This window comes from Chiloscyllium plagiosum, chromosome 10 (assembly GCF_004010195.1).
Source record: "Chiloscyllium plagiosum isolate BGI_BamShark_2017 chromosome 10, ASM401019v2, whole genome shotgun sequence".
NCBI classification, from domain to species: Eukaryota; Metazoa; Chordata; class Chondrichthyes; order Orectolobiformes; family Hemiscylliidae; genus Chiloscyllium; species Chiloscyllium plagiosum.
The window spans coordinates 26,312,369-26,336,145 of record NC_057719.1 but is presented as its reverse complement, the minus strand read 5'-3'; the positions used below and the strand labels follow the sequence as shown (position 1 = coordinate 26,336,145).

Below are 23,777 nucleotides of genomic sequence, written 5' to 3'. Positions count from 1 at the left end.
AGTATTTTGCATCAGTATTTACTGTGGAAAAGGATATGGAAGATATAGAATGTAGGGAAATAGATGGTGACATCTTGAAAAATGTCCATATTACAGAGGAGGAAGTGCTGCATGTCTTGAAACGCATAAAGGTGGATAAATCCCCAGGACCCGATCAGATGTATCCGAGAACTCTGTGGGAAGCTAGAGAAGTGATTGCTGGGCTTCTTGCTGAGATAACTGTATCATCGATAGCCACAGGTGAGGTGCCAGAAGACTGGAAGTTGGCAAACGTGGTGCCACTGTTTAAGAAGGGTGGTAAGGACAAGCCGGGAAACTATAGACCAGTGAGCCTGACGTCGGTGGTGGGCAAGTTGTTGGAGGGAATCCTGAGGGACAGGATGTACATGTACTTGGAAAGGCAAGAACTGATTAGGGATAGTCAACATGGCTTTGTGAGTGGGAAATCATGTCTCACAAACTTGTTTGAGCTTTTTGAAGAAATAACAAAGGGAATTGATGAGGACAGAGCTGTAGATGTGATCTATATGGGCTATAGTAAGGCATTTGACAAGGTTCCCCATGGGAGATTGGTTAGCAAGGTTAGATCTCACGGAATACAGGGAGAACTAGCCATTTGGATACAGAACTGGCTCAAAGCTATAAGAAAGAGGGTGGTGGTGGAGGGTTGTTTTTCAGACTGGAGGCCTGTGACCAGTGGAGTGTCTCAAGGATCAGTGCTGGGTCCACTACTTTTTTGATGCAATAACGACTGAGCTGTTTATCCTCAACACCACTTTCCTGCTTTAGCCCCATAACCCTTGATTTCTTTAATGATTAGAAACCTGTCTACCTCAGATTTCATTGTATTTAACAACACAGCCTTGACAACTTTGTGGTAGAGAATTCCATAGGTTCATCAGCCTCAGAAAAAAAATCCTCTTCATCTTGTTTAAATAGGCGACTCCTTACTCTAGAGATGATGCCCTCTGGTCCTCGACTCTCCCAATAGGAAAAACAACCTGGTTGCACCCTGTCAAGCCCCCTAATTGTATAAATTTCAATAAGGTCACCTGTCAGTCTTCTAAACTCAAACTATTAATAATTCTTAACAAAAAACTGACGCAACTAACTTCCGTGGCCATCTCTTTTCCTCGGTCCTGTACTTTCAAACATTAACCATCCACATAATTCCTCTCCTGGTCTCCCCTAAATAGGTCATTACCCATTTCTCCAAGAAATCTCATTAGTATTTATTTGCCTCATTTTATAACCTGAACTTATTCACTCACACTCCTCCCTTCCTGCGTATTGTTTGTGGGTGGGTGGGTGCTTTCTGCACATTTTAAAATATATATGTTCACATCCAGGTGGCCCTGGTGTGTTTGAGAGGCAGTGGGCCCGACTCTGACCTCTGCAGCGGGAGAGAAGGTGATGGGGAACCCCGCCTCCCCTCAATCCGGTTGGGACGGGGGAGGAATTCTGACCAGGAAAACCTAGGTCTGGGCTAAACCTGGGATGCCAGGGTTCGGCCTGAGCGGAGTTAGACCCACACTCACCTTCAGCTGCAGCACTGGTCCTGAGGAGGCCTCCTCTGTACAACCTGGTCAACCGGCAGGTCCACTCACACCCGGGAGCGGGGGGTGAATGAGGGAGGTGGTAGGGTCCATTCACCTCTGACCCGCTGACGTAGTGGAGGCAAGATGGCAGCCTGGGCAGCGGGAGCCTCAGTTTGGATCGTGTTTTGAGGAGAAAGAAGGGGAGCAACCCACCCACCCACCCCCCCTCACAAAACGGCGCGGGGCAGCGGCCTCGGCGTTTAATTTTAACCCCGGTATGTTCTACTTTAAATTGTGAAAGAGTCACGTTTTCAAGACTAAACGCTGGAAGTGTTAGGAGCAGGCGGTGGAGGATTTTAGTCCAGAGACCTCCCCCTCCCTCTGTCTCTTCGCCCGATCCCCGCCTGGGCACCCAACAGGTTTCCACACTTCTGTTCAGAAATGTTCCCCATCCAGAAACTTTCAAACGCACAGGGGCTGACCCAACGTGACTGCACCCGTTCTTCTGTATCAATATAGTCCAGTCAAAAAGTGTGGTGCTGGAAAAGCACAGCAGGTCAGGCAGAAAAAGCCTTCATCAGGAAAGTCATGATTTGGAGATGCCGGTGTTGGACTGGCGTGTACAAAGTTAAAAATCACACAACACCAGGTTATAGTCCAACAGGTTTAATTGGAAGCACACTAGCTTTCGGAGCGACGCTTCTTCATCTGATAACCTGGTGTTGTGTGATTTTTAACTTCATCAGGAAAGGCTTATGCCTAAAACGAGGTAAAAACAATGACTGCAGATGCTGGAAACCAGATTCTGGATCAATGGTGCTGGAAGAGCACAGCAGTTCAGGCAGCATCCGAGGAGCTTCAGCAAAATCGACCTTATGCCTGAAACGACCTGCTCTGCTTTTCCAGCGCCACGCATTTTGGCTCTGATCTCCAGCATCTGCAATCCTCACTGTCTCCTAGTCAGTATAGTTCAGTCCAAGTGGTGGAGTTGACGTGTGATTTGTCTCTACTTCATTAGAGTGACCAACTTTTAAAATACCATGAAATAAAGAACTGCAGACTTTGCTGGTGAACACATTAGATCTGGCAGCATCTGTGGGGAGAAGACAGAGTTAACGTTTTGGGATACGGTGATTATTCACCAGAGCAATGTTTACTCTCTTTCCACAGATGCTGCAGGACTTGTTGAGTTTTGCCAACAATTTCTGTTTTTGATTAAAAGTACAATAATTTGTAATTCCTTTATCATAACTGAGTAAAATATTTTCACGTGGGTACACAGACGTTTAGGCAAAAGTGGGTACTGCAGATGCTGAAGATTAGAGTCAAGATTAGAGTTGTGCTGGAAAAGCACAGCAGGTCAGGCAGCATCTGAGCAGCAGGAAAATCAACATTTCGGGCAAAAGCCTTCATCAGGATTTTTGCCGAAATGTTGATTTTCCTGCTCCTCAGATGCTGCCTGACTTGCTGTGCTTTTCCAGCACAACATATGTTTGGAAAGGCAAGGACTGATTAGGGATGGTCAACGTGATTTGTGCATGGGAAATCATGTCTTACAAACTTGATTGAATTTTTTGAAGAAGTAACAGGATTGATGAGGGCAGAGCGGTGGACGTGAACTATATGGACTTCAGTAAGGCATTCGACAAGGTTCCCCATGGGAGACTGGTTAACAAAGTTAGATCTCATGGAACGCAGGGAGAACTAGCCATTTGGATACAGAACTGCCTCAAAGGTAGAAGACAGAGGGTGATGTTGGAGGGTTGTTTGTCAGACTGGAGGCCTGTGACCAGTGGCATGCCACAAGGATCAGTGCTGGATCCACTATTTTTCATCATTTATATAAATGATTTGGATGTGAACATAGGAGGTATAATTACTAAGTTTGCAGATGACACCAAAATGGGAGGTGTAGTGGACAGAGAAGAAGGTTACCTCAGATTACAATGGGATCTTAGTCAGATGGGCCAATGAGCTGAGAAGTAACAGATGGAGTTTAATTTAGATAAATGCGAGGTGCTGCATTTTGGGAAAGCAAATCTTAGCACGACTTATACACTTAACGGTAAGATCCTTGAGAGTGTTACTGAACAAAGACCTTGGAGTGCAGGTTCATCGCTGCTTGAAAGTGGAGTCGCAGGTAGATAGGATTGTGAAGAAGGTGTTTGGTATGCTTTCCTTTATTGGTCAGAGTATTGAGTACAGGAGTTGGGAGGTCATGTTACGGCTGTACAGGACATTGGTTAGACGACTATTGGAATATTTCATGCAATTCTGCTCTCCTTCCTATCGGAAAGATGTTGTGAAACTTGAAAGGATTCAGAAAAGATCTACAAGATGTTGCCAGGGTTGAAGGATTTGAGCAATAGGAGAGGTTGAATAGGCTAGGGCTGTTTTCCCTGGAGCATTGGAGGCTGAGGGGTGACCTTACAAAGGTTTATAAAATCATGAGGGGCATGGATAGGATAAATAGTCCTATTTCTTTTCCCTGGGGTGGGGGAGTCCAGAACTAGAGGGCATAGGTTTAAGGTGAGAGGGGAAAGATATAAAAGAGACCTAAGGGCCAACATTTTCACTCAGAGGGTGGTATGTGTATGGAATGAGCTGCCAGAGGAAATGGTGGAGGCTGGTACAATTGCAACATTTAAAAGGCATCTGGATGGGTATATGAATAGAGTTTGGAGGGATATGGGCCAGGTACTGGCAGGTGGGACTAGATTGGGTTGGGATATCCGGTTGGCATGGACAGATTCGACCGAAGGGTCTGTTTCCATGCTGTACATCTCTATGACTCTAAATGATTCTGAAATTTGACAATGTGTGCTAAATAATTGCTCTGACAACGAATTTAGGATTGTCAGTTGTGCTGACAGTGTGGCACACCTGTGCTTACTAGGAGCTAATTTGTATTAATACTAATAAAAAGTAATTCTATAGTAAGGTGGAATATTGTGAGAGCTCTATAACTTTCAATAAAATTATTTATTTTACAACATGCTTACAGAAATCATAATTGGGTTTAATAGACATGGGATCTGTATTAGGGTTTCTCAAATCTATCTTTTGTATAAAAGACCTGAAAGAATATCTAAATAGATATTTTTAATCAACTTGTTCAGTTCCATCTCTGGAACAGATGGGACTTGAAATGGGGCCTCCTGGTCCAGTGGTAAAGATACTGCCGCTGCACCACAAAAACCTAGAAAAATCCAAAAATGCTGAGCACATGGTCAAATAATGACAGAATTGTGAAGGTCTGCAGAAGGTCATAGGTTAGTGAAATGGATTGACACCAACAGTTGGCAGATATGGAAAAATGTGAAGCAATAAATTTTGGAAGTAAAATATAATTCAAATAGTAATATTTGAACGGATGAGTGTTGGAACTTCACTGTGGAGTAGCTTGGTTAACTAAAGATCATAACACAAGTAAACCCTTTTTGAAAGAAAGCAAAACAAATTCTTTAAAGCTAGAGGTGTAGAATACAAAAGCATGGAATAATGTTGAACCCAAACAAGACCTGGAATGCAGGGTGGGTAACTCATTGTCAGGTAGATATCAAGAAATGGATAACAATCCATGTAAATTTCTGTGGAATGAAAGGTTACAGTAGTAGCAACTTGACATAGCAGCAAACATTGTTCCCAGTGCTCCTCTTTTACTGACTTTTGTACCTAATATGCCTGTTCGGGCTTAATCTCACAGCTCATCCAGAAAATGTGATTATTTTGAATCTTTTAGGAAGATAGAAGAGACGGTGGCAGATGAAATTTATAAGCTGCACTTCTTCAGTAATCTTTAAGAGTTGCAGGCCTTTGTGCGTAACACCAAAACGTTAAACCGTTTATCACTGAAGCTGAAAGATCTTTGGGCAGGACTTAATTTAAATAAGAATAAATTACTTTAAATTTAGCTACTGAATTAAAATAAGTGCATAATATTGGTTGAAGCGAATAGTGTAGATGCATTTAGAGGGAACCTAGATGAGCATGTAAGGGAGAATCATATAACAGGTTATGATGTTTCTGGTGTCCCTGATTCAAGATGGCGCTGACACTGTCTGACTCCTTGCGAGCTCCCTACAGCAGATCGAACTCGAACATTTCTTAGAAGCATTCTACACTTGTAAACTTAAATTCTAAATCTGTAATAATTACTGGCCTCAAACAATGCTGATCTTGCTAGTGTTGATCTTGCCTCGCGCACACCTTCTTGAAATGTAACCAGTATGCCTCTATCTAAGTCCTTTTGATCTGTGCATCCTTGCTTATTGTAATCTGCCTGTACTGCTTGTTAACAAAGCTTTTTGCTGTTCTTCGGTACACATGACAATAAATCAATCAATTAATCAATAGATTTAGATGTGGGTGAAAGTTTGAGTTGGACTTGGTTGCACTTGGTTTCTGCACCATATATTCAATGTAATCTTTTGAATGCATTGATATCTAAAGATTCTTATTTGCTACTGTTTAAATGCTTATAAGTTATTTGAATGTGTCAATTTTTCTCCATTTTACCAGGCGTGATTGTTTATTTTAAAATCAACAATGACATCTATCATCAAACTGACCACTATTTCCGGAGTCCAGGAGGAATCAGCTCTGTGCTATATGCTGCAGGTGGATGAGTTCCGCTTTTTGCTTGATTGCGGCTGGGACGAAAGCTTCTCCATGGATATAATCGATGCACTGAAAAAGTAAGCAAACTATTATTTATCATGACATAATTTAATGCAAAATATTTGAAAACTCGGCCCAAAATGCTGGGCTGAAAGAAACTGGTAATGTACAATAGATAATATTTGGAAGAATGCAAAATTCCTGAAGGATTGTAGGAATGAAGGAAGTTATAGAGTTGTGAATGAGTCGGGCTTTGGGAAACTTGGACATATAGAGTCAAATTCTAAATTTGATGTGTTACTGGGTCATGTGCCATTTTTGGTGAAAGTGGCAATGGGAGAACATGACAACATGTATTAAAATTGATGGAGCAGTGTTTTGGACAAGCTCAGGTTCACAAAAAGTGGAAAATGAGAGGCTACTTGGATAAACATTCTAGGAGTGCAATTTGGATATAGAAGAGCATGGATGAGGGTTTCAGCAGAAGATGAACTGAGGTGGAGGGTAGGTGATACTTTGGTGGTTGAAGTGGTAGCTCAGCCCAAGATTGAATAGGAAGCTGCAGTTGCAGATGTTCTGGGTTAATCTAAGCCACTAACTGGAGGGGAATAGGGTTGATGTTTTGGAATAGTGTTTGTGGCAGAGGCTGAAAGTATCGGCTTTGGTCCTCCCATTTAGAAATCTAGATTGATAGACTTTTATCAAGTAAAAATATTAGTAGATGCCAAGAAAAGGTGAGTTAAAGTGCAGATCAGCCCTGATCTAATTGTCTGTTGGATAAGAATCGAGAGGCTGAATGCCAGGTCCACATAAGATAAAGCTAGTGGTTTTGTAATGTGCAACTGAGGTAATAGAATCTTCTAGCACAATTAGAAATGATGTTATTTACTTATTCATTGACGACCTTTTCCAAATATCCATTTTTTGCGTGCCACCTGAAACCGTGAATTTATGTAGACTACTCACCATTCAAGCATTTGAGACAGATTCAAATTTTTATCTATTTTTCAACTAAAGTTTCTTTCAAACATTATTGGACATAGGAAAATTCAATGAAAATATCATTTAGTTCATTGAAAAGTATACCCTTCATTTATTAAAAGCTCCATCTAACTATACTTACGATAAAATCAATATTTTCATGGCCACGTTAAAAATACTTTTTCCTCCATCTGTCTTGAAGTTGCATTTTACTGGCTGTAATTTAGAGTTGTGGTCATAAGCACGGAAACAGAACCTTAGGTCCAACTGGTCCATGCCGACCAAGTTTCCCAAACTAAACTAGTCCCACTTGCTTGCATTTGACCCACAAGCATCTAACCTTTCCTATTCATGTATCTGTACAAATGTCTTTTAAATGTTGTAACTGTATCTGCATCTACAACTTCCTCTGGCAGTTCATTCCACATAAGAACTGTGTGAAAATGTTGCCCTTCAGGCTGCTTTAAAATCTTTCTCTTCTTATCTTAAAAATATATATTCTATATTTGAACACACGTACCCTAGGGAAAATACCTTTGCTACTCTCCTTATTTATGGACCTCACAATTTTATAAACCTCTATAAGTCACCCATCAACTTCCTAAGTTCCAGTGGAAAAAGTCCCAGCCTATGCAGCCTCTCCCTAAAAGAACCAGGAGCAGGAGTAGGCCATCTGGCCCTTCAAACAACTATTCTAATCCAGTCCCTCCAACATCCTTGTAAATCTCTTTGAACCCTCTCCAATTTAATTTTATCCTTCCTATAGCAGTACTTCAAAAATGACCTCACCAATGTCTTGTACAGCTGAAAAAAAACGTCCCAGCTCCATGATCTGAGCAATGAAGGCAAATATGTTAAGCGACTTCTTAACCACTCTGTCTTTCTGTGACTTTCAAGAACTATGTACCTGAACCCTTATGTCTTTCTGTTTGACAGCACTACCCAGGGCTCTCCATTAACTGTATAAGTGTTGCCCTTGTTCAATTTATATCTTTAGTTTCTATGGTTTTGGTTTAATTTGACATTGTAATCTGACTATATTTTATCCATACCGTTTAATATTTCGTTATGGTTCTGGTGCCTCTGTACTTGAGCTCAAATTTCATTGAATTTTGCCTAATTTATCCCTAAGACTGAAATATCTGTTCCAGTCTACAGTATTGTTCAATATATCGCATGGTATGTTGTGCTGAGGTAAAACATAATCCACTACATTTCTCAGAAATTTAGCAAATCTTGATTCAAAAGTTGTCTGATTTTAGTAAAATAAAAACAAAGCAGTAGCAGTCTTATCAATTCTCTATTTTTGCAGATTTGTTTCGCATTTGACCTGAATTCAAATCAGCAGTTGCTTAATTTCTGAGAGCCAATTTAAAAAGTATAGTTTTCAGAAAGACTTGTGTTTTCTCATATGAGTAAAATGATCAATTAGACATGAAGTTAATTAGTTGTGACAATCTTATAATGCAGTGTAACTTTTGTTGCAGATATGTTCATTTGGTTGATGCAATCCTCCTTTCTCATCCTGATCCCTTACACTTGGGAGCTCTTCCTTATGCTGTTGGAAGGCTGGGTTTAAATTGTGCAATTTATGCCACAATTCCAGTTTACAAGATGGGACAGATGTTTATGTATGATCTGTATCAGGTGAGTTAATTAGAGGATATCTGTGTTTATATTCACTTCAATCTTCCATTACTCACTTTTTGCAGCACCGAGAATTGGGTGGTAACTACATGCCTATTGTGATTACAAGAACTGCCAGCTGCAGCAAGTTTTTCTGTTCAGCCTGCTGTATGATTTTTTTTTGTTTGAACAATTATAAAAATAATTGAAACCTTAACAAAATATGGGAATTTGTGTTGCAGACGTTTCGTCCCCTGTCTAGGTGACCTCCTCAGTGCTTGGGAGCCTCCAGTGAAGCGCTTCTGTGATGTTTCCTCCGGCATTTATAGTGATTTGTATCTGCCGCTTCCGGTTGTCAGTTCCAGCTGTCCACTGCAGTGGCCGGTATATTGGGTCCAGGTCGATGTGCTTGTTGATTGAATCAGTGGATGAGTGCCATGCCTCTAGGAATTCCCTGGCTGTTCACAGGAGGCTCCCAAGCACTGAGGATGTCACCTAGACATGGGACGAAATGTTTGCAACATAAATTCCCAGCTCGGCAAACAGAACCACAACAACGAGCACCCGAGCTACAAATCTTCTCCCAAACCTAACAAAATATGTTTATTTTAGTTCATTTTCATTGTTAAAGTATTAGGCTCATAATTTGCACCTGGAAAATTGCAAATCAATTAATTCTTTTTTCTTACAAGTCTCGACACAACACTGAAGAGTTCTCCCTGTTTACTTTGGATGATGTAGATGCAGCATTTGATAAGATTCAGCAACTGAAATATTCCCAGATTGTTAACTTAAAAGGTATGTCCAAAAACAATCCATGGTTAGAAATCCAGAAGTCATATTGATTAATGTTATTCTCTAAATAATCAACATTTTACGTTGGTGGTTTGGGTTGACGCCCGTGTGTTGGAACAAATGGATGGCCAAGGAGTTCATGCCTCCATATCCTGGGCATACATGAGTTTCAGCCTCAGCTGGATTGATGGAGGTCTGTCCATCTGTTTCGCCTGAGATCTTAAAAAACCTATACAAATGCAATTTTATTTATGATCTCAGAATGTTTCAGAGTACTTTGCATCCTATTATCTAAATTTGAGAAATAGTCATTGTTATATGGTAGGAAATGTGGCAGATTGCATACAGCAAGGTCCCGTAAACATCGACATGATAATCACCAGATACTTTATCTAAAAATTGCGGATTGACAAAGACTGCAGACAGAATTCTTCATCAAATTCTGACAACGGAACTTTTGCATCTGCCTGAGGGAACAGCCATGCTAATTTTAATGTCATGTACACAAGATGGCACCTCTGTGCTTTGCAAGATGAGTACTGCACTTGAAGTGACAGTCTGGATTTTGTGCTCAAAATTCTGGAGTTGGACTTGAATCCACAACCTCCTGATCAGAGACAAGAGTGCAACTCGTAGCTATAGTTAACACCAAAGGGCAAGAGGTAAAGTCAAAATTTACTCAAGAGTACTTCTCCACAGAGTCAGTTGATTTTTTGAATTACATTGCAGTATTGTCATAGACATGGCACTGATTGACTTCTTGGCTGGGGCATTATGCAGAACATTAAAAACTCCTTCTTTTGCCCTCTTTCCATTCCATTGAAGGCAAAATATAACTGAAAAATAATCTAAACATGATTTCAGATTAGTCAATAGGACTGAAGTGTTCAACTCAGGCACAAAATATGAATGGTGAGAGTAGTATTCCTTACCTGATTTGTGCTTGGGGCATGCTGGTATAAGAAAGTTTCCCAGACATCTGACGTGCATCCAAAGTGGGCATGAGGACTTTTGAATATCTAAATTAATTTCACCAGCTCTTAAACAACTTTGAATGCATTGAAGAAAGCAGAGTATTCTGTAGTCCATAAGGAAACTACTGGAGATAACACCAAAAAATTTAATGTTTTAATTCTCTTACTTTGACCTGGAGCTAAGAGAAGCAGGAAAGCCAGTTCTATAGTACTCCTGTGAAATATTGCCAGTCCTCCCATTTTTAACCCTAGCACTTACACAGGGATTTCCACTATTGAGGGAGCTGACCTCACTTGGATTCCAGTAAATTGGTGTGCTGCCTCTGGTAGTATGACAGACACTGGCAGTTTAGATTTGATAGAAAATTTAGAAAAGGAGGCTCAATTTCTGTTAGTCCTCGGGTCTCTCATTTTGTGTATAGGCTGGAAGCATATATTTAATTATGTACTTGTAAGGAATGTGACAAATTTCTACTGTAACATGTATTTTAAAATGCAGTATGTGAACTGCCACCTTTCACATTCATTTGCTAATTTATTTATTTTCTTTATTCAAGGTAAAGGACATGGTTTATCCATAACGCCTTTGCCTGCAGGTCATATGATTGGAGGAACAATCTGGAAAATTGTAAAAGATGGAGAAGAGGAGATTGTGTATGCGGTTGACTTTAACCATAAGAGAGAAATGTGAGTAACATTGCTAATTTCAGCTCAGCAGCATGCAACATTTAATTATTGCAAAAAGAATGGGTGGTAAGATCTTCAAAAGCTTTCAAGAAAACTGAGGCTCAGCTCACGAGGAACAGTGTGCTTTGATAATAAAGTGTCTGTGTGTTATTATCTGATTACTCTGTCTCTTTTCTATAACCCCCCCCTCCCAAATTTGTCATATATGCCATTTATCTTTTGCATAGTAGAAATAAGGTTAGAGTTTACGTGGAAAAAATCCTCAATTGCTTGGAAGGAAGATGCAGTATTAACTGATGTGCAGTCTAGGAAACAAAATTAGCCTTAAAATATATTTGTGAAAAATTATCAAGTACTAGAATTATTTCTTTATCCTTTTGAACTGATTTTTTCACTCCACATGACTTGCGCATGCAAATGCTGATACACATGTTATGCTGTTTCAGTCAAGACAGATCTTCATGATATGACTGGTTCTAGTTTCCAGATCAATATCTGAAATATTTGAACTTTGCAGGCACATTGCTAAAAATGTCACACTCATATATATGCTTCGGCCCTTGGTGAATCCAGTTTCAAAAGTAATTGTTGATGGTACTGTTTACAAGCTAATTGTTTATTTTATTTCTTAGCCATCTGAATGGGTGTTCACTGGAAATGATTAGCCGGCCCTCATTACTCATCACAGATTCTTTCAATGCAACCTATGTTCAGCCACGAAGAAAGCAACGAGATGAACAATTGCTCAGTATGTAGCTCAACAATTGATGGTATAGATTTAGAACATCTTACACCAAACACAGACCAGTACTATTGTTACATTGGAGCACAGCTTAAATCTTTTGTGCTTTTAGACATAGGTTCAGAGAGATATAAGGGATTGTATCATGTTTTCATTTCTGAAATATTCGAGCATTCACATCATGTGAGGATATTATGAGGACAGTATGAGTTGGGAATGCCAATAGGGGATCGGGAATTGATGGTAAACTGGAAGGTATTAGAAGTACCAGTAAGTAAATCAGTGTAAAAATGTGGCTAAGTTTGGGGCAAACTGTTCAAACTTACACGTTGACAAGTCTTGGTGGAACCACCAGTGGTTCCATGTAACTTGGCTCCTTGGAACTTCAGATTTGAATGTGACCCAGTGTTTGCCACTATTAAGCATGGAATACCTAGGCCATTATTTTGTGAGCACTTGCTGTGTTATCTTGTTTGCTTCAATCTTCCATTTCTGCCCTGTTGAACTTTATTTCACACCAGTATCCCTCCTTATGTTGGTGTTTCCTATTCCAGCAAAATTATGATGTGCTGATTTCTTCTTTCCCGTTTGATGTTGTAGCGTGCCATCAATAATCTTGAGATATTTTTGAAAATGCAGTTTTTTTTATCTTTCAAGTGTATGTTGTCAGAGAAGCAGGGGCAGATGAGAGCAAAACCAGGGGATATTCAAGAGAACTTGAAACAAAGAGTAACAAGCAGAGTGTTCTCTTTTGTCCCATAAGAGCAAATATGGAAACAGGGTTCCTTATACACATGAGAGTTCAGCAATGAGTACATGAAGCATATCTGAGTATATTTGGGTTTTTCTAAATTAGACATGCAATAAGTGTGACCTTTTAAAATTTTATTTCAGCAGGTTATAAGATTTACCACTGTTTTATTGCAATGGAAGCGTTATCAATGTTTCTCTCCACCTGTTTTTCCCTTGCAGCCAACGTCCTGGAAACTTTGCGTGGTGATGGCAATGTGCTAATTGCACTGGACACTGCAGGCAGAGTGCTGGAGCTAGCTCAACTTCTCGATCAAATTTGGAGAACAAAGGATGCTGGACTAAGTGTCTATTCTCTTGCCTTGCTCAATAATGTTAGCTATAATGTAGTGGAGTTTTCTAAATCTCAGGTTTGTCTAGAAGTTTTTATCTCAGTTCTGTTTCTAGCTAATTCTAAAAAACCATTGCTATTTTTACAAGTTATCATTGATTCGAGAAACTTATTGGGTTAAAGCTCAGTTTCTGTCTTCACTCTTAAAAAATATTGGACTGAAATATAAAGGTTGTCATATTTTTAGCAAGGGTAATATGCAAAATCATTGGAAAGGTTTTATGTAAAATAAGGCATATCTGCCACTAACCTTATGAAAACTAATAATTTAGGTTAGGATATTTAGTGTTCAGCTGTTCAACTTGAAATAACAGTTGGAGAATTTACATGTCAGCACTTCCTAAGTGAATGGCATTATTTGATTGGTGTCAAATCTGAAGAACAAATTGCTATAGATGTTCCATTTCTGCCCATTACCGAAAAGCAATATTTTACAGAAACAAATAATTTCTTGGCTTCCACCTTTCATTAGAATTGCTTTTGGATATATAGGTAAAAGGGAAGGTGATGGCATGGTGTTATTGTTATTGGACGAGTAATATGGAAACTTAAGTAAAGATCGAGGGTACAGTTTGTATCCAACCTTGGCAGATGTTGTAATATGAATTCAATTAAATAATCCAGAATCAAAATGTTAATAATAATCATGAAACCATTGTCCATTACTGTAAAAACTCGCCTGGTTCCCTCATGACTGCCACCTTTACTTGGTGTGGCCTACATATGACTCCCGAGCAATGTGGTTGTCTGTTAACTGCTTCTGAACTGGTCTAGTCTATTGTATCAAAACGAATAAAACATCTTAAAGGAATGAAATTGGGTGGATGATCTGGCATTGACCTAAGTACTAGAAACGACAGTGGCACACTCAGCCTGCTGGCCCTTCAAAATCCTCCATATCAGCATCTGGAAGCTAGTGTCACATTTGGGAGAACTCGCTCACAAACTAGTCAGGGAATAGTCTGACATAGTCACAGTCATGGAATTGTACCTTACATGTGATGTCACAGACCCACTATCACAATCCTTAGGTTTGTCTGCTTGGTGGCAAAGCAAAGATAGTGACACAGGGGTGTACAGTCAGGAGATTGTTGCCTTAGCAATTCTCAACATTGAATCTGGACCCCATGACATCAGATCAAACATGGGAAAGGATCGACCTGTTGCCATGTACTGCACCCCTTCGGTTGATGAATCATTACATTTCCATGTTACACATAACACTGAAGGTGGCACGTGTGCAAAATGTACTCTGAGTGAGGAACTTCAATGTCCATCAACATAAGTGGCTTGGCAGCACCACGTCTGACTGATCTGGACAAATCCTAAAGTATATAGTTGCTGGAGTGTGTCCAATAATGACTAGTAGTGAAGAAACTGACTAGAGGGAAAAACATACTTGACCTCATTCATCACCAGTCCATTTGCTGCAGATGTGTCCATGGCATTATTGGTAGGAGTGACAATGCACAGTCGTTAGGAAGATGGAACTCCCATATTCACATTAAGCATACCTTCCATCATACTACATGGCACTACTACTGTGCTAAATGGAATAGATTTTGAACCAATCTAGCAACTCAAAACTGGACATCCATGAGACTTGTGGGCCATTAGCAGAACTGAGCCGAAACATAATGTGCAACCTTATGACCCAACATATCCCCCACTCGATCAACACTGTGAGGTGCTGTGGGCCATCATTAGCCATACCATTGTCATCTACAGTCTCTCGTAAATGAATATCATTCTCCACCTAAAAAATTCGGAGTCACTGTCCTGGTTCTGTGGGTCCTTCTGTGGCTGATGAACGTGATCCCAGAGCCGGATTTCCAACTGCAGATTTGGCAGATGTTTCTGGAAGATGGAATTGGTCCTTAGCCTTGAGATCATTGGTATTCCTTTCTGAAGTTCCTTTTCTGTATTTCCTCATGCTGCCGGATGTTCTCAAAGAAGTGGGTTCCTTCAAACAGGCAGTTCATTCAAACTGGTTTCTAATGAGCTAGTGTTTCCGATGTTTTGACAGCTTTGTTACATTTTTTGAGGGAAGCTTTCAGAGATGTCCTTCCTTTGTTGTCCTCTCATTCAAGTGCCTGCCTTGAACTGAGTGAAAACGATTTGCTTTAGTGGACGTCCTAAGCATGTAGTCAACTCAGCAGAGTTGGTTTTGGATGATCATAGCCTCGATCTTGGTGCTGCTAGCTGCTTCAGTTGATGCACAGAATACATCTCAACAACTTTGATAGTACTTCTCAAGGAGGCGCTGGAAAAGCACAGCAGGTCCAGCAGCATCTGAGGAGCAGGAGAGTCGACTTTTCAGGCAAAAGCCTTTCATCAGGTTTCTCGATGAAGGGCTTTTGCTCGAAACATCGATTTTCCTGCTCCTCGGATGCTGCCTGACTTGCTGTGCTTTTCCAGAACCGCACGCTTGACTCTGATCTTCAGCATCTGCAGTCCTCATTTCTCCTAGGTCTCAAGAAGGCATCTATTTGTAGTCCAAGATCATCTGAAACCAGCTCTGCTGAATCGGCTACATGCTTAAGATGTCCAACTGCTAAAGCAAATTGCTTTGCTCAGTTCAATGAAGGCACTTGAATGAGAGACAGTCAAAGGAAAGCCTACCCTGAAGGCTTGCCTCAAACAAAGCTGTCAATGCATGGGAGTTCAGGTTTGGGAGCCATATTGAAGAGTCAGAAGACTGGCTGCCTTATACCCTTGGATCTTGGTATCAGCATGGATGTCAGGGTCACCGAAGACTCTCCTTAGGTGTCAGAAAATGATGCTTGCAGATTGGATGCGATATTGAACCTCTGCAGCAATGTCAGCCTTAGGTAACAGGTAGTTTTCCAGGTAGGGGAAATGCTCCCATTTTGGACGGTTTCACTTTTGATCTTAATTGGGAGATGGACCAGAATTATATGTGGGACAAGTTGATAAACGATTTGAGTCTTCTTGAAATTGAGGTTGAGGCGGCGACCAATTCTTTGGAATGCTTCTGTGAAACCATTTAGTGAGCCTTGAAGCTTCTTTTCTGAGAGAGTAGAGATGATATTGTCATTTGCATAGTGAAGGTCCACAAGTGAGATCGGTGTCTCATCCTCCTTTGATTTCAATGGTTAAGGTTGAATAGTAGTCTGTCCATCCTGTGAACATGGCCACAAACTGGGAAGCTTGTTCTTAACAAGATGAAGAATGGTGTCGATGAAGGTGCAGAAAAGGCAAAAGATGATGACACATTCATGCTTAACTCCTTTCTTGACTTCAAAAGATACTGTCATATCATCATACCATCGCTGTCATCTTGTTGTAGAGGTGGAGGAGGACATTGGTGAATTTCACTTGGAAGCTGGCCTTTAACACAATCAGCATTTCTTGATTGACTAAGTCTTGGTTACGTAGATGAAAGTCATGTATGTGGTTAGTGTTGATTCTGGCATTTCTCTTGAGTTATCGAGCAGTGAAAATCAAGTAATATATTTACATTGTTTAGTCGGAAGTCTTTCAAAAGGCTCAGCTTTCAAGAAAGATTTCTTCCAAGACTGAGAGAAGGCGCCTAACAATGTTTCAGGCAATGATCACCTTGGCCATGGAGGGTAGTGACACTCCTTGGTAGTTCCCACAGTCCACTTGTCCCCTTCCTTGAAGACAATGAGATGGCAGCATCTCTGAGATTAGCAGAGATTTCTTCTTTGTCCAAGATTTTCAGGAACAGTTGATGAAGATGACAAGTGAGCTGTGCCCCTCCAAGTTGGAAAATCTCTGCTGGAATCCCATCTACTCCTGCAGTTTTTCCATTCTTCATGTGTCTAATGGAGGTTTCAATTTCTTGCACACTAGGTGGAAGTCCAAGATCACCTTTGATGAAGATTTTGGGGATTTCCTCAAACGCATCCTCATTGATGATTGTATCATGACTTCAGAGTTCTTTGAAGTGTTCTGTCCATCAGGGGCTAATGTTTACTCTGTTTCTGAAAAGGGTGCCATACTTGCTCCGCATTGGTTTAAGGCCAAGGTATTGAGTCTGTATAGTGCCTTGGTAGCAGTGAAGATATCTTGGCTGTCATGCTTATCAGCAAGGAGTTGCAGCTCCTTAGCTTTCTCACTTCACCATGGTTTTTGATTTCCCCAATTCTTCTTTGTGACTGCCTTTGTTGTTTGATGAGTTCTCCACTTTGCCTCATTAATGATGTTGTTTTGCCGGTCATGGAGAACTTCCCTCTTATTAACAATGAGGTCTTGGATGATGTGATCATTCTCATTAAACCAGTGTTGGTGTTTCCTGGTCTGGTAGCCATTGGTTTCTTCAAAGCATAAGATATTGGCGGTCTTCAGCTCTTTGCAGATTTCCTCAGTCCATTAAAATTAACTCTGTGGAGTTTCTGGTGATGACATTGTTGGATGTTCGCTAGTATGCTTGCCACTTGAAGCTGCTCAGTGTTGACCTTTCTCTGAACTGTTTCTTTGTCTTTAGCTTAGTCTGTTGGCATTTGTTGGACTTGGAGGAGTGGATGAGCCAGTGCCTGCCCTGCAGTTATCTGCACTGGTCATTGCTTTGATTGAGGACGTCCTTTAGGTCTTGGGATTGAACAGTCCTTTGATCATGGGTGCCCCCAAGAAGTGTCAAACTTGTCATTTTGGTGGAACAGTGTGTTGGTGATGTGTCCCATACATTAGGTAAGCAGGAGAATCCTGTTGGAGTTACAATTCTTAAGTCCTTCCTTTCTGATGGTTCCTTCCCAATGTTTATGAGTTTGTTCTTGATAGCAATCCTATTCCATGTGTTCTGCGTTGACCCTCGGATTTTTCCTCTCCAGAAGAAGATGTAACCACCACTATATATGGTTTTCTAGCCGTGTTGGTGACAGACTACTTTTCTAGATTCTTTGCCCATGTCAGGTGAGCAAAGTGGATCCTGAAGAGGGCTGCTCAGTCATGAAGAAAGCTGCCAAAGTCCGCTCCTGTTCCTATTCTAAGAGCAAAACAACTGAGTCAACTCCATTGCCAACATGCTGGTCTGAAGCTAGACACTTCCACATCTCTCAATCCTATCCCTGTCACCTCTTGTCGAACGCTGCAGGGCTTATGTTGTGTGCGTGGTGGGATTGAATTCCTCTAGGTAGACACCTCGTGTAGGACATCTTTTCATGTGGGAATGCTATTGGATTTTAACAGACATGGTCCTTGACGGAAGGTTGATCCAGTTCCAGTGGTAACGAAACCTCGAAGACTGGTGATCTCCCGACTACTGCAACTTTCATCCGCTGTTTCAGCCACTGATATTACACAAGTATCTTCTGCCTGAATTGTCATTGAGGAACATTGAGGTCTTGGATTGGACTTTTTCTTCTTCTTCCCCTCTGACCTTACCATCATGGACGGCCCTAGAAGGACCTGAGAAATCCTGATGGTATTGCTGTTGGGATCAACGGAAGACTCGAGCCTCCCCATCACAGCAAGGTTTAAATCCACAGAAAGGATCATCAGCAGAATTATATTCAATCACAATCTCTAACCTTATGACCTGACATAATCCCCACTCCAACAAAGATAGAGCAAAGTAATCTCACAATCAATAGATCAATCTAATCTTTGCAGTCCAGTTGCCTCCAGTCGTGAATGGTGGTGACAATTAAACAACTAGCTGGAGGAGGAAGTTTCTGTATAACAGCATTTACTTATAAGCAGATTTGACTTCCACTTTTTGAATGTTCCCACAATAACAGTGGCTTTCTTTTCATGTGTAATAATTCTCTTTGTAACACTTGTGTGTAGTGGTCAGTTGGTTTAGTTACAAAGATCTGATTCTGATCAGTAACCTTAACTGGAAATCATTTTTCAAACTTTTTTGACTGCTGCTAAAAATAATTTTAGAATGTTCTTTTGATAAAACGAAAGTCTTGTGTGAATCCTTGTGTGCAACACTTTACAATCATTCTATTGTTAAAATAGTGAATCTGTTTTACTTAAGTTCTGCTGATAGCAACATTTTCCTCCAATTAAGTTTATTGATGTAGTATTAGGGCAGTAATAAAATACTGAATTATATTTCTTCAATTTTAGGTAGAATGGATGAGCGACAAGTTAATGAGATGTTTTGAAGACAAGCGAAACAATCCCTTTCAGTTTCGTCACCTTTCTTTGTGCCACAGCCTATCAGACCTGGCCCGAGTACCCAGTCCAAAGGTTGTATTAGCCAGTCAGTCGGACATGGAATGTGGGTTTTCACGTGATCTTTTCATACAATGGTGCCAAGATCCAAAAAATTCTGTAATTCTCACTTACAGAACGACACCTGGAACACTGGCACGGTACTTGATAGATAATCCTAACACCAAAAAAATGGATATCGAGGTAAGAATGCAACTGCAAAAACAAAGGCTTCATATTGGAGGTATTAATGAAGTACGGATGAAAAAATCTTGAGTGTAATAGAATCAAAATGGAAATGAATGAAGTAATTTAAATCCAATAATGAAATTTATCTTCAAAAATTGACAAATGAACTGGAATGAATGACTTCCTGGGTTTCCATGGGCCTGCGCCTTTGTTTGAAAGGCAATTGGTTCCCAGATTTTCACCAATGATAGTTTGGTAGCTACATGGCAGTAAATGGGGTGTCATGCTTTCTGCCTAAGGGAAAATACATTTCTTGTGCTATGTCCACCTAATGATGTGAGCTCACTGTCTGGTGAATTGTTGCCAAAACCTACATTCCACTGTTCAGTCATTCAGTATCCTGGAAAATCAGTGCTTTGTACTGGCCAGAGGTAGAATTTTCCAAATATCTTAATAGTCATTCTGTATTAGCTGCACTGTTATCCATTGTATATTTTTAAATGCTTAGTTATAGTTAATGTTTCGTGTAGCATCTTAATTATTTTAACTGAATAAAAACACATTAAATATGTAATTTGAATACTGTAATAATGGAGCTTCAAACAATGTACTCTTGTATATATATTTTTTAAGAATTAAATGCGACTCACATTGATTGTAAGAGAGAAAATTGGTTATGTAGGAACAAACTGAATTTTAAGGTTGGTCCTCAAGAGACCATCTTTTAATTTATTTTCATTGGGTTCCACTGTGACTTGATCAACTGTATGTTTGAGCATCTGATTTCAAAAATATTTAACTCTTGAAGTATGTAATAATTTGTGGGTCAGCTTTCACTGATGTTTTGAAATTTTTCACCAATAGATTAGACGTCGTGTAAAATTAGAAGGGAAAGAGTTGGAAGAGTATCTAGAGAAAGAAAAGCTCAAGAAAGAGGCAGCTAAAAAGCAGGAACAAGAGAAGGAGTGAGTATTTGAGTTGTTAAAACTGACAAAGCAATGGTTGGGATTGCTTTTTTATTATGATTGCTTTCTGAAGATATAATATGGAACATTTTGTAGACAATATGTTGGTGATCTTTCAGCAGTCAGTGAAAATTTCATAATTGTATGGACCTTTGGCCTTACATTAATCCAAAAGAATAAACACATCTAAAATTAATGCGCAAAACATGCAAACTATACCCTGTCATTGCTTTTGTGCCTCAGTTAGCGGTTTAGCATTTTTCACCTTTTAACAAATCTCAGAGAATTAAGGAAGATTGCAGTCTGGTTTTGCAGCTCTTATTCTTGGACGAAGGCCACATTACTGTTATCCATGGTCTATTGTGCTATAGACAAAGTGGATGGCACAGAATTTACACAGTTGTGAGACTAAATGCATTGCAGGAAGAAAGATCTACTAGTTAAAACAACACTGAGCAACTATAAACTAAAACTTTTGTTTTCTAATGATACTTTAAAATATTGTATTTTTATTTCTAACTTTGTGAAATTGTAATTTTTTTGAATCACCTTTAAAGAATTATGTTGTAGAGTTCTGATTTAATATGGCTACAATTTATAGCCAGCTTTGACTTCAAGATGTTAGACCTTTAATAGGTCATAATTGTCCTTGAAAAGTTGGATTGCAAATCTTTTGTAAAGTTTTGATGTGGCATACTCCTCTTTATTAACTTAAATGTTTAATTGAATGTGACTCAAAAAGTAAGGATCAAACTTTGAATGTATAACTAAATAGATGTCAAATTTTTTGAATACTTGGCTGAACATTGTGTTGCAAAAATAAACTATGAATGGGAAACATCCAAATGCTTCATCAAATCCATTACTTTCGCAGCCTGGACCTCAGTTAATCACCTTCAGGGCAAATTCTGCAGTTGTTTCCTGTTCCCACATTAGCCAGGTGAAATTTCAATTGTTCTCCAAATACACCTCCATTATTGAGACCTGACTGTTCCATAATCTTTGCATGATTCCAAAGGAACTAAAGCTGTCCATTATACATTTTAAAATTTGAAGTGGCCTCAGTTCCAAAGATAATACACCAGTAAATTATGCTGTCACTTATGAGATGTTGTGATATTTTGAAGACATTGTGGTGCCAGCTACATGCTATTACTTTTTGTATAACAAAAAATACTTTCAAAATGGTTCTTTGTATAATATACAGGTTTTTTTTTTCTAATCATTGTAAAATATAGACAAGAGCAGCTTCGATTCAAAATCAGACTGTATAGGATAACAAAGTAACAAAATATGAGCATTACATGTTTAAAGTATACTTAAATTTCACCTTTTGAACAAAGTGAACAAAATTCACTGTGTTATTTCAATGTTAGTTTAACCTGCAGTGACTATAGGACATTTATTTATTTGGTACTAAATTAATAGATTATAAAAGCGAGATGTTGCAGACAATGGAAATCTTAAGTAAAACATGAAATGCTGGAATTAATAAAATTGAAATATTTCTCTCAGGTGTGGAATAAACTAATAGTTGTCCTTGATTTTTTTTCCCTGTAGGCGAGATGTTGACTCCAGTGATGAGAGTGATGTTGAAGAAGACATGGACCAACCTTTAACTGGAAAAACCAAACATGATCTCATGATGAAAAGTGAGAGCAGTCGCAAAGGAAGCTTTTTCAAACAGGCTAAAAAATCATACCCCATGTTTCCAGCGACAGAGGAAAGAATGAAGTGGGATGAATATGGAGAAATAATAAGGTATCTTGAATAAATCTAACCTAAAATGTCTATACTATTCATAAAAAAATCTTTTGGCAAACTTTAGTTCAAAATGTGAAAGGCATTTAATATGAGGTGTCTGCAAATAAATCAAGATGCCTTATGAATGTGATATTCCCAGTTTCTTGTGCAAAACGCTTATAATTATTTGGTGCAATTTGTGTATAGATATATCCTGAGGTTCTTGTACAAAAATACAATATAGAAATTTGAAATGAAAACAGAAAATGCTGGAAATACTTACCAGCATGCACCACCTGTTGAGAGAGAAACAATTCATGCTTCAGGTCAAAATCCCTTTATCAGTCTGCTAGACTAATTCTGTTTCTTTCTCCTGACTTGCTGAGTTACATTTCTGTCAGTTGCGAAGTTAAATTTCACATTTTCTGTTTGCTTTATCCTGCAGTACGTATTTGTTTTTTCGAATATGAATAATTTGTTTTAATCTCTCTGATATTAGTGAGCTTGTAGATTTTTACAATAATTTGATAGTTTCTAGTCACTTCTGCCAGTATCTTTTTATTTCTAGAGTTTTTACAACTGATTTCAATTTCTTAAACTTCAGTGGTTGCATTTGAAATTTTATTCTCTGGATTATTAATTCAGTGATATAAATGTAACACAACTGTACCTATACTATTGGCAGAAAATCCAGAAAGCCAGATGGTAAAAGATAGAACCAGAGCCAATTATTCACAGATGTACACACTGTAGACCACAGATGAACACACTTACTCACTCAACAACTCATTTCAGTCAGTTCCTTGAGGAACAATACTTGAGGCAAGTGACACGAATGTATGCGAGTGAGGTCATGTTATTTGAGGACACAACGGTAATTGTATATTCATTGCATCTAATTATATTCTAGATGTTAGGAATTAACTGGGAATTCACTTGTGCCTTTTAAAAAGGAACAGATTGAAATGGATTGTTGGGTGAATAGGTGCAGGTTTATAATGTCTGCATTTGTGAATAATTGGCTCCAGTACTATCTTTTACCATCTGGGCCTCTGAAATATAACATACAGGAAATAGTTTGTTGGTACATTTGAAGCAGATGAAAATTCAGTGAGAAAGTGTGTCATTGTGATTAGTTTTAATTGCAAAACAAAATGTCATAAATGGATTGAATGGCCTCCTCATGTGCAATCATTGCATGGAAAATGACTGAGTTAATGAAATTACTGTAGAACGAGTTTGGGTAACTACAATATAGTCACACAATCCTTATAACAAAAAAAAGCTTTTACTGAACCTTTATACTGCAGTTCTTTGTCCACAGTATTCACTTGCCAGCTCTTATTTTACTGCATTGTGTCAGTCTTAACCACATGATGGCGGTATATACTAGTTTGCTATATCATGATTGAGCTAAAAAATGTGTTGCTGGAAAAGCGCAGCAGGTCATGCTGCATCCAAGTAGCAGGAGAATCGATGTTTCGGGCATAAGCCCTTCTTCAGGAATGAGGAAGGTGTGCCAAGCAGGCTAAGATAAAAGTTAGGAAGGAGGGACTTGGGGGAGGGGCGTTGGGAATGCGATAGGTGGAAGGAGGTTAAGGTGAGGGTGATAGGCCAGAGAGGGGTAAG

General features: G+C 39.4%; 2 protein-coding genes across 2 annotated transcripts in view; one reads left to right on the top strand and one right to left on the bottom strand.

Moving 5' to 3' along the window:
• LOC122553447 (NADH dehydrogenase [ubiquinone] 1 beta subcomplex subunit 1-like) overlaps window positions 1–1,623 on the bottom strand; it is a 13,993-nt gene extending 12,370 nt beyond the window's left edge. The window contains exon 1 of the mRNA XM_043697210.1: window positions 1,539–1,623. The gene's annotated coding sequence lies outside the window, so the exon portion shown is untranslated. The remainder of the gene's footprint in view (window positions 1–1,538) is intronic.
• Window positions 1,624–1,670: 47 nt separating this feature from the next.
• Window positions 1,671–23,777, top strand: part of cpsf2 (cleavage and polyadenylation specific factor 2) — a 42,124-nt gene continuing 20,017 nt past the window's right edge. Inside the window, exons 1-10 of the mRNA XM_043697209.1 lie at window positions 1,671–1,813; window positions 6,060–6,235; window positions 8,627–8,786; window positions 9,458–9,563; window positions 11,092–11,221; window positions 11,854–11,969; window positions 12,936–13,123; window positions 19,165–19,455; window positions 20,305–20,405; window positions 21,966–22,166. Coding sequence (XP_043553144.1) covers window positions 6,087–6,235; window positions 8,627–8,786; window positions 9,458–9,563; window positions 11,092–11,221; window positions 11,854–11,969; window positions 12,936–13,123; window positions 19,165–19,455; window positions 20,305–20,405; window positions 21,966–22,166 — 1,442 coding nt within the window. The 5' untranslated portion in view covers window positions 1,671–1,813; window positions 6,060–6,086. The remainder of the gene's footprint in view (window positions 1,814–6,059; window positions 6,236–8,626; window positions 8,787–9,457; window positions 9,564–11,091; window positions 11,222–11,853; window positions 11,970–12,935; window positions 13,124–19,164; window positions 19,456–20,304; window positions 20,406–21,965; window positions 22,167–23,777) is intronic.